At 35.6% G+C, this 12,073-nt stretch overlaps 1 protein-coding gene across 1 annotated transcript; it reads left to right on the forward strand.

Moving 5' to 3' along the window:
- Window positions 1-218: 218 nt before the first annotated feature.
- On the forward strand, window positions 219-1,432 carry LOC114380056. Its single transcript, XM_028339008.1, has 4 exons — window positions 219-407; window positions 521-967; window positions 1,137-1,179; window positions 1,281-1,432. The coding sequence occupies exons 1-4, from the start codon at window positions 219-221 to the stop codon at window positions 1,430-1,432; spliced, it is 831 nt and encodes a 276-aa protein (XP_028194809.1).
- The last annotated feature ends 10,641 nt before the right edge of the window (window positions 1,433-12,073 follow it).

Below are 12,073 nucleotides of genomic sequence, written 5' to 3' on the forward strand. Positions count from 1 at the left end.
AACAATAGTTTGTAAGCTTTCAATATTGCTGACTAATATACCCTTCTCATTGAGTAAAGTCATTTCTCTGTCTTTCAGTCATTGCTGATCATGGTTAGGACTAGAGGCTTAGGTCATGCCTTAGGTAGGGTTATTGGGAGAGCTATGGGGAGAGAGGATCGTCATGATTCAGATGATGCTCCTCAGCTGTGAAGGCCTATAGCATCGGCACGTAGGCAATGGGAAGCTGCCCTATTGCCGAGGATGAGCCTGTGGTAGCTGCAGATAAGCCTGTGGTAGTTGTAGACGTACATGCACTTGGTGCTGACGCTGGTCATGATGCTGAGGGATTTCTAGGTGGGTCGCGTGACCCATCAGTGCTTACAGAGTATGCTGACCATGTTGCAATCAGTGTATGGAACGAAGAGGTATTTATAATTTTCAAGTTAACTTATTTGTTAAGTATCTGTTATTATTGAAATTTGTGTTCCTTTAAATTATTATGTTAATAAAGTGTTTGTTCCTTTATACTTCAATTCAGGACCAACCTGAATTGAAGTTATCCTCCCATGGGAGGAAGGTGCAAAAATTTGGTAGGCCTGCTTCTAAAGTTGAGGGCCTAGTTGCTGTCACAGGACTAAGTCCTTTGATCGCGTGCTCAATAGACATTGGCGATCGGGGACTTATATCCGCATTCGTGGAGAGGTGGCACAGGGAAAATAGCAGTTTCCATCTTCTCGTGGGGGAGGTTAGCATCACCCTGGATGATGTGGAATCTCTGCTTCATCTTCCCATTGTTGGCGCCTTCCATACCTTCGAGCCTCTGCATGTTGACGAGGCCGTGTTGATGTTAGTTGAGTTACTAGAGGTCTCCAAAGAGGTAGCCAGGGCCGAGACAACAAGTGTCATGGACCATACGTATGCTTATCTTGGCTACGAGATATATATCAGAGCAGATGTCAGGCTGGACATTGGACAACTACAACTCGTGCCTATGTTCTTCGTCTTCTAGGTTACACGTTTTTTGCTAACAAGAGTGCAACCCATGTTCATTGTGTCTTATTAGACGCTCTGGGTAACTTATGTCAAACTGGGAGCTGTGCATGGGGAGCTGCTGCCCTAGTGCATATGTACAATCATTTGAATGATGCTTGTAGGAGCAGCAACCGACAACTTGCTGGTTACATCACTCTCTTACAGGTAATTAATATGCTTTTCATAAGTTAAGTACAACAATGTTTTAAATAGGATATTTAAGATGTTCATTTGAAATTTGTATGCTTTTCATGCAATCTTTGTAGTGTTGGATATATATGAGCACTTTCATTTAGTTGCGGAGTGTGTGGCTGATCCAAACTATGATAAGGTGTCACCACGTGCATGTCACTGGATTGCTACGAAGGCGACTTTGAAGTTCATATCTACAACGACGTACAAGCAACGTCTGGATTGACTTAGGATTCCTAATGTCAGATGGATGCCTTATGGGGAGCATCGACCCGTTCAGGAGTTTGATTTGATTTCATGCTTTTCCGATCAGCTACGTTGGGGGCCCGTTGCCGTCAGACACCAACCAGAGAGGGTCATGCGCCAGTTTGGATACGTCCAGAGTATTCCTGTAGAGGATGCTGATTCATGGGTTTCATTTGAAGAAATAGACGACAGGTGGATGCACTACTTAGACCATCTTGCACCAACAGGTGAGATATGTCTTGTGCCAGGTCAGTGTGTGCCCGAGTACATGGACTGGTTCTTCGTCATTTCTCATCCATGCATGACTGCGGCACAACAATAAGATCTGCCACGACATCCACTTGCGACGCATGATGCCTCATTCGTGGAGCCACATATCCCTTAGGTCCTCAAGCCACTAGCAGCACCGACACATGCCCGTTCTGATGTGGACCAGCCTAGACATGTAGTGGTAAGTGTTACTATTTGCTTAGTTGTATCAAATGTCATTTACGTCAATTATTTTAATACTAATTTGTCTAATTTTTTTGTTTTCTATTTAATGGGATGCTTGCCATGCGATCGCTGAAAGGTTAGAGCGTCTACTCAACCTTAGGATAGTCACAGCAGGCACAGAGACACACGAGGTCATGAAAGAATGCATCAGGATTGCTAGGGGTGTCACATAAGACGACAATGTGTATGTGAGGTCTCGACGTAGGCAGCGCATGGATTAACCATAGTTTCTTTACACATTTTATATCATCATATTTGGACAATGTATATACTTTTCTTGTATTTGAAAACATTTTGTATATTTTAAGTTATTTTGGTTTATAATATTAGTGTTAATGTTAAAATCTTAATTTTAAATTACTTGATTCCAAATTCATTCCAAATTCATCGAAATAGTATGAATGCGATTCCAAATTGAAGCAAACAACTAAAAACTATTTTGAAATAAGACAATATGGATCTCACTAATTTTGAAATTTAATTTTTCTTATTCTCTTACTTACCAATTTAACCAATTTTTTCTTATTCTCTTACTTACCTGTAATTGTTTCTCAGTTTCTCTAAACTTAGTTATATCTAATTCCATAATATATTATAATACTATTAATGAAAATACACAATTTAGAGAGTACCATATTTAAATTAGTCTTTTTAAACATTTTATTTTCTTTCTTTGGATTTGCATTCACTCATTGCATATGCAGTTAGTAAATAGATAAATATCTTAATTATCTCAAATTACTCTTTTTTATTTATTTTTATTTCTAAATTAAGTTTATGGTAACTAGTGAGATGACTAGTTATTCTTAAGAGAGTGAGAGGAATAAATATGGATTATACAACTATATACAAATGGTCAAAATTATGATAAAAATATTATCAAAGTTTAATGTCATATGATCACTTAAAAAATTATATAATTTTTTTAAAAAATTCACATAATATTGTGTTTTAATCTTTATCCTTCATGATAAGATTAACTATCATTATTTATTTTTCTCACTAAATAAATCCCTTGTATTTTATATTTTTTGTTATTAAATGAAATTAAATTTATAAATTCTAATAAAATTTTCTTGAAATACTACAACTAAGTAATGAACACAAATTCAAACATTAACTTCAACATAGTGGACACGTATTCAAGCATTACATTAACTTCAACATAGTGGAAAGAAATAAAATTTGCATGAAATACTACAACTAAGTAATGCTAATTTTGCAACAAGGACACGTCGTCTTCCATTTTCATTACATGTTTACTAAAAACAACTAAAATTTCTATTGACCCAAATTGTTTCCAGTAGTTAGACTGCACTAAGACCTTTAGCACGTCATCATTGGTTTTCAGTTTAATAATTTCAAATTTGATAGTTTTATCTGAATACTCATGGTGGCTTGGTTGTTGAAAAAACAATCGTCTTACCGTTTGTGTTTCATGAATACCATAAGGGGGAATCCCATGAGGTGCAACTTGCTTGATCAAATCTTTCAGTTCATCCACGGTACATCCGGAAGGAATGTCAAACTTTTTGGGATTTTTTCCTGTGAACGAGTAACCAAAAAACTCATGTTTGTTTGACATATTCCACCTCCCATTGTAATATAGCAGGGCATCATGAATAGGGGTCATAGTCGCTTCAAGTAAGTTTAATATACCATTTGGTGTTCTACCAATGGTGCATAATAACTCAATCGGACCAACATACGGAAATTGATGATTACACATTAACATTGTCTTAACATCATCATCATTTTTCAGTTGCATACATTGAAAGTGAAATTGGTTACCTGTATCTGTGAATGGCTGTCGGTAGTAAATTTCATCAAAATATTGTTTGTCGGATAGTTGAAGGATATTGTGTATTTTGGTTTTTAACGTTTGAAAATCACAAGCGTTAGGTACTCAAATGGGTACTAGAGTGGAAGTTTGAAAATAAACACCACTGTCGTTGTGAACAATCGATCCATTTGGAAAAATAAAACCTAATGTCGAGTTCACAATTGTCTGACTGCTTGTTTCTCCCAAGAATGTCATACTTTGTTCTAATAATTAGGTTGGGAGAGAATGTGTGATTTTTTTACAGTGTTCGGGTGTGTCATATATATAGATGATTTTCACTATCATTGCTTCATTTTTTTTAACATAGAGATGCGTGTAAATGATTTCTATTTGTGTTGTCAACTACAACAATATCGTGTCATGCTTTATCTTGCATAAGAATGTGTTGTCAAGTCTTACAATATCCTGTCACGCTTTATGTTAATACGCATGCATTTCACAATGTGTTGTCAACTCAGACAACGATTTATCATACATGCATACAGTAAAAAAAATTAAGAAACCAAGTTAAATCTTAAAATATAATTAAGGGACTAATTCTATGTGTTAAAAATTAATGTGTTCAAACTTAATTCAATAAGTATACAAAGACAGATAACTCTAATGTGAGATTAAAAGGTATATGTTCAATCTTCATTTATGTCAACATAGTCTCTTTTGAACATCATGAAACTTTTGTAATGTTGCATTCTATTAATATATGGAGTTGGCCACTGCTTTGCTTGAGGATGACAATTACTAGACCATAACAATGCTACAGGCGGTAAAGAACAACGGTCTTTTAGATAAACCTGTTGTACATGCAGAAACAATATTAACTCAACCGTAGACAACTGATTGCATAAATTTAAAAATAGCGCTATATATCTAGAATGTACTTGAACAAAATGATTGTCATATACGTGACCGATACAAATTACGCGATGCATTGATGAATCTGTCGGTGGTTGACTTCTAAGAGGAAAGAACGTCATGCTTTGTTGTTGAGACAACGATAAAAGGATTATTATACCTTGATGCAATGACATATCCCATGTCGGTTATATCCATCCACTTATCCATATTCACCTGAATGAAACAAATATACATGTCAATGTTAATTTTAAAGTTAACTCTTAAAAATCAAAACATAAATTACATACCTTGGTTAACCCATCAACAAGTAGTGACATCCTTAATTCCTCAAATTTGTTTGTGCCACCGAAGAGCTTGATATAGTCATTTGAGAATTTGTCAAGTTCTTTAAGCAGATGGTTGTGGGCCAACGACCAAGAGTCTTCACCCACACCTAATAAACTGGCAACTGACTGATATCCATAGTTTCCGTCAGGTTTGACATCCACAATGTTGTCAATGAAATCTTGCATAAATGGCTGAAATTGATCCAACATAGGCATGATCCTTCTTGGATTGGGCTGGTCAGAAGATGATGCACTACGCCTCACTGACGAATTGCTATTTTGCACAGAATGAAAAGCATATACATACTCTTCAAAGTAAACTTACCACAAACATCAAGTTCTTCAAATCTTTTACATATGGTTTCCATCTCTTCCTTGATGCTTACTTCGGGCTCAGATAACCCTTGGTCTGAAAAACTGAGTCTCCTCCAGAACATATGGATTGAATCAAGTGGGATGCAACCAACAACATACTTAGATAGCTCCCATGCATAAGGAAGACTATGCGTGATTCTCATGACACAACCACAAGTGGAAGGATTCTTGCCAGCATAATGTACACACTTAAACTCAACAACAATATGATTTAAAGCATACCTTGAAACCATTCCAAGAAGCCTCTTGTATAAGGTTTTTTTTAAGACATGTCCAATGACATGTGTACTTGTTTCAAAGGATGCTTTAATTTCAGTGTGCTACATCGTCATCATGTTGTTCATGACATCCCAGACACTGCATAAGTCTCAAAGGCTATTTTGTAACACTCTTTTTAAAGCCCAGTGAGCAGATTCAACCCTACATTTCAATTACACAAATAACAATAAACATATACAACAATAAAATTCCATCAATTCATCAACGTTAATAGAAATAATTGAACATTTTCATACCTATTCGTTGTTGTGTTTCCTAAGTGCATCACCTTATTTGTCTAGGCAGTAACAAATTTTTCCTTAATAGAACATTATCCATGTTTCGTTGACATAGTCAACAAACATTGGCCAAGCTAAACAAGCCATTTCAAACTTCTTCAGGCATTCATCGAACTGCTGCTCCAAAGGACAATCTACCAGACTTCTCTGGGCATCCATGACATACTCCTAAACATTTTTTTGACCAATTAATGATTTACATTTGGCCTTGACATTCTTGCTTATGTGAAAGCTACACAACAAATTTGTACACTCAGGAAATATATTTTTCACTGCATTCATCAATGTTAGGTCTCTGTTAGTCATAATAACTCCAGGGAGGGCATCACGTCTTAAAAATATACCTCGAAACCGTTCTAAGGCCCATACCACATTATTAAGACGTTCACCCTCCAGATATGCAAAACCAGCAGAGAATGTCATCCATGTTGGTTTCACCCCAACAAAATCAAGTAGTGGGAGTCTGTACCTATTTGTTTTGTAGGTATTGTCTATCAAAAACACCAAATTACATGCATTGACTAACTTCACTACATCCGGGTGACACCAAAAGATACAATGTACCACGTCTTCATCCTTTAATCTATGCCAATGAATATATTGATCCCATTCAAGAAGCTTCATTAGATGTTGCATTTCAATATCACTTCCTTTAATGGAAGAACGGAATGCACTTCTTTCATTGTATATTTGTTTGATGGTTGTACAACTATTAGCATTGTGCTCCTTCAAAGTTAGCAGGATGTTTCTTGGTTTCACCATTGACTTGGTCATATCAGCAATAAGTGTCTTTTCAGCTTTAGTCAATCGCCCAGCGTATGGATGTCCAACTAATGACTTGGCCAATTCATGATTATGAATCCCCCACATCAACTTCACCATCCAACCTTGCCCTCCAACCACTGGTTTGCCACGAAGCTTGAAGGGACACCCACATTTCCTAGTCCCATTATTTCTTCTAAAAAATTCTTTCTTCCTACACCTATACTCACCACTCCTTTCACAGCCAATTAACACAAATGAACTCCTTCCTTTACTACCAGTGCTTGTGTCAGACCTTATAATGACTGCCACAAATCCATTTTCATGAGCAACGAATTGAGCCCACTGTAAAACATCATCTTGGCTACCAAACAACTACAACGCAACCCAAACAATTTTAGTTTTCTACAACACATTCATTTTATTAAATCACTCACAATAATGAACATTATTACCTGAGAAGTATTGAATGCATCCAAACAATCAACTTGTGGTTCATTCACACCACATTCTTGTTCATTTTGATCATCCATATCAACTTCTTCAGACATTATAGTGTCATACATCCATTGATCTTCATCCATCTTAACAATAAATCATAAATTTCAACACAGACATACAACACCTAACCGCACTATACATATAATACAAAACTCTACATAATAACTCATGATTAGTAACCGCACTATACATATAATACACCTAATCTTTTACTGTTAATCACAATAACTCATGATTAGTAAAATGCAAAAACCCTGTATCATTCTACACGTATAAATAATTAAATTATTTTTTTAAATGACAATACAAACAAACTAATAATTAAAAAAGTTAAAACTTAAATAAATATTACAAATTCAAAATCTGTATAAGCTTACGGATCAAGTTGATCCATATAAGCATTATGGATCAAGTTGATCCGTAAGGCTTATACGGATCAACTTGATCCGTATAAGCCTTACGGATCAACTTGATCCGTATAAGCCTTACGGATCAACTTGATTCGTAATGCTTATATGGATCAACTTGATCCGTAATGCTTATATGGATCAACTTGATATGCATGCTTAATATCAACATACAGATCAACTTGACCCGTATCAACCTTACGGATCAAGTTGATCCGTATGATTTACGGACCACCCCACTCACGCATACCTAGCAAAAATGGGTACCTCGTTTGCCGTCGATGTCAAACCAACCACCGTAACAATGAACACCGCCCCCTTCACCTTCACCGAAGCTCACCTATCACAAGAAAAAATCACACGAAAGCGAGAAACGGAAGAAAAAATAACCTTCACAACGAAAAGCACTGTACACCCCCCTTTTTAAAGAAAAAGATAGAAGAAGGGGCATTTTTGGCATTTTCAAAAATGTTGGGTGCACCAGCAATAATGCTGGGTGCACCTAGCATCAGCCTCCAATCTTTGCACCTCAAACTTTGGGTCTAAACCTTTTCCCTTGATAGGCCCATCATAAGACACTTGTTTCTTGCTCACCTCCCTCTCCTCTTTCATATTGGGCTTGGACAAAGAAAAAGATTGGGCCCTAATTTTTGACTTTTTGAGCCTCGATGCTTTGACGATTTTACCTTTATTAACTTTTCCGTTTTTGTGGATTCTTGCCCCCTTTGTGCATTTTGAACTCTAGTTGAGTAACTGTTATCCTCTTTACTTCAAAACCAGAATCGCAGATCTGAACCATTATAAGGAGAATCTTTTTGTTATGTTTTTTCCTAACTAGTCTTAATAATCTCCTTTAATTGCAGAGAATATCAAATTTTGAAATTGAAGCTATATCTTGTGAAATCTTAATAGATTTACCTCTCTCCCTTAACCCAAATACCTAATGGTTAGGTTTATTTTGTTGGGGCATCTTAACCAACATCTGTGGACCAAAAGTTGGCTTTAATTCATCATCCAATGTTGATTATGGATTTCCTAATTTACGATCAATTTATTAGTGCCAAAATTTTCTAACACGTCAGCGTTAACCATAGCTTCATCCTCCTTCTGCAACCCTCTTATGTCACCATTGTCGCTATGAGAGATGTCTTCTACTGCCACAATTTTATGTATCCCTTCTTTCTCTCCAAACTCTAAGCATACATATTTCTTATGTCCATAACGTCCACACAAAAAACAAACTGCATGCAGACCTCCTAATTTATTTTATTTACCTTCAGCGTGGTACCCAATCAACTACCCACCCTCCATAAAAACTTATTAGTGTATAGATCCAGAGGCAATTTTGGTATTCGAATCCATGTTGGTATCCTGGTCACTTCCTTCACATTGGATAGAAAGAACAACCTCCATCTCTTAACTAGCAAGTATTGATCAACAAGAATATAGGGTCCTTCAAATAAGGCACCCTTATAATCTTCTTCCAATGAGAAGACCATCGTAAAGAAGTTTTAAGGCATGCCAATAATTTGGATTACACCCACCTTAGCCTATTCCTTCTTCAATTTGTTCTCTAATATCTTAAAACTAACTTGTTTCCCAAGTAGAGAGACCACTAAAGAGTTCTTCTAAGGAGTACTTCATTCCTCCAACTCTTTTTCATTAACTATAATCTCAAGGCACGACACATACGAGACCTCCTCCTCTTCATAGACTATAGGCTTTGCTATCCATCAACATTTATGTAGACAAATCCTCATTACTACCTTTCTTTTCCCCTTCAATAAAAGGATAATGAAGTAGGCTACCCTTATACGCACAACTCACCAAAAGGGAAGTAATACCTTCACCCTTTTCCGAACCTTCTTCCTTATGTGCACTCTTATCATCCAATCTCCCCACCCTCAATTTCACCTTTTTGGTACTATGAACCCTCAAGTATTTCTCTTCAACAAAAAAATGGCAAGATCAGATACGAGTGAAAGAAAATAAGCATAGGAAAGAAAAGAAAGCCTTATTGTTGGCCTATGCTTGAATATAAGACTGTTGGGATTAGGAGCAATAGTCTACCTTGTGGGAAAGTCTTTGAGCACTAGTTCCTTGTCTCCATACACTCCAAGTGTATATTCTTCCTCCTCAGGCAAAGTATCCTAAGATGGATAGTACTTGAAAGGATCAATACCTAGAAAATCATCCTTCCAAAGCTTTGTAAGATTAAGCATGTCAAGCTATACTTCTTGCATCTTTGGATGAGGAATATGAGACCCAATATCACCCTTCTCCTTTTAGACTCTGTTGCAAGTCTGTCGTTCTAAAACTTTGTATCCTTTGAAACCATGATACAATTTGGTATAAATATTGGGATGGACAATGGTCTTAAGGGTAAGATCCATTATGTTCCTCGTTATTTAGTTGGTTTCATTAGTTTTCTATTAAGCCTATTGAAGAGTTATGTCACTTTGAAAGGTTCTTCAATTAACATCATGATCTTCCTTTGCTATAGATGTTCTTTCATGACCTCTATGGAGATAGATTCTAGTGCTCCATATATCTATTCAAAGCGTCTGAGTTTGTTAGCATCCATTGTATCATACTGAGCAATAATAAGCTGATCATCAACATCAGACATTGGTAATGCTCGAATAGGTGCAATTCCAGGATTTATTTCAATAACATCATCCTCTACTTCTGTAAAAGATGCTTCAATAATAGACTAAAGCTTGGCCTCCTCAAGATTTTCCCTCTCCATATGATCCATGTCTTCAGGAACAATAGCAACTTCCATCTCTGTTTGTCTTTGGGAACCATCCAAAGACAAAAGCTCAGTTATATGTTTTGCTGTTGTTGATTGAGAATTTCGGTATTAGGGTCGAGTATTTTTAAATGAACAAATAAGATTTTAATTTTAAGATAGTGTACTAAACCAAAATACTTTTAGGGTTCTTTATTTTCAAACTAACAATCTTTATATTTTCAATTTAACAAGCAATGTATCCTTTTTAGAAACTTATTACAAGAACAAATTTTATATTCATTACAAAATGATTATTTGGATTAAAATATATGATTCATACAAATGTAAATAACTTATGTAGACAAACATAAAATAACACTTGAATTGAAAAACATTTACGATTACATGAATATAATTATAATCACACAAGAATATATACAATCATTTGAAAGCAATAAAGAATGAGTTATAGGCAGATGAAAAGGGTTATAGATAGAAGAAGATATTATTGAAAGGAGAATAAGTCATAGAAAGTATAATAAAGATAAAAATAATAAATAGACAAGAGCATACATTTTTCCATTGAAGTGTAAAGCCATTGAGAGTGGCATTGTTTAGTAACTGTTGTTCTAAATGTTTGATTTACAATTCATGATTTCTTTTCTTTTAAATTAACATATTCGAGAATAGAAAACAACCCCTTCTCCACATATTAAATCAAATTTACCCTTTTCGACTTCACACATTTCTATTTCTTATACTTGTTATTTTTTCGATTTCATATTTTCAACACTACAAGATAGGTCTTCCTTATTATATCATCAACCTTAATTGATAGAAAGATAATCAAACAAAATTCAAGAATAATTCATTTGAACAATCCTAACAACTATTGATTGTACTCTCTCCAGTTCATCCATCTGAGTTTTCTTCATCTTTTGTTTAGACTGTGCATGTATGGATTTAACAATAACAACTTCATGCACTAGCTCACTGTCTATATCTATCAGGGTGGCCTTCTCAGCACTCTACCTCTGAACTTATTCGACAGACAATGTCTTTAGAGATTCCAAAATAACTTTGTCTGGAACTTCTTAAAATAACTTGCCTACCAAGGCTTCAATATTCATCTTCAACTAGCTTCTTCTTATGGTCTTTAGCTGATAGAGCTTTCATAGATGCGAGCACACCTTCTTCCAACTCTAAAGCCTCTTCCTTTTCTAGAGTCTCATCTAACTTGACCTTCTTGCATGCTTCGACTAGAGGCTTCTTCTTAGCCTTAGCAAAGGTTGCTGAAAAAAGATTATGGAATTCATAAACCAAGAAGGGGGGGGGGGGTGAATTGGTTTTTAAATCAAATCAAACTTAAAAATAAAGTTTTGAAAAACTTTTTCTTCCAAGGATTGTATCACAAACTTTTGTTAAAACCAATATCTAATCAACCACCCATACACTATATCCTTTTGTTAAAGTTCTTTTCAAAAAGAAATTTTCTTAAAACTCAACAGATTGATCAAGAATACAATGAGAGAGAAAAGATCAGGAGAATAAGTACACCAATTTTTATACTGGTTCACTCTCTATCTCTAGAGAAGCTACTTCAGTTATCTAATTCATTTTGAATTAGATTTCCACTATGCACTTTGAATTCCTACAAGTAATCACAATCAATCTCAGTTTCTATCCAGAAAAAGAGACTAAGGTACCCAACCCTAGGGTCCTTTATGAATAAGAGCCTAAAGACACTTACCCTTAGCCCAAACTAG

Source organism: Glycine soja, chromosome 1 (assembly GCF_004193775.1).
Source record: "Glycine soja cultivar W05 chromosome 1, ASM419377v2, whole genome shotgun sequence".
Lineage (NCBI taxonomy): Eukaryota > Viridiplantae > Streptophyta > Magnoliopsida > Fabales > Fabaceae > Glycine > Glycine soja.

Excerpts from the sequence above, each read along its gene's own strand:
- LOC114380056 (XM_028339008.1), top strand. The coding sequence starts at position 219 with ATGGGAAGCTGCCCTATTGCCGAGGATGAGCCTGTGGTAGCTGCAGAT. Across the intron at positions 968-1,136 it reads ACATTGGACAACTACAACTC|GAGCAGCAACCGACAACTTG; the intron begins GTGCCTATGTTC and ends TGATGCTTGTAG. Across the intron at positions 1,180-1,280 it reads GTTACATCACTCTCTTACAG|TGTTGGATATATATGAGCAC; the intron begins GTAATTAATATG and ends CAATCTTTGTAG.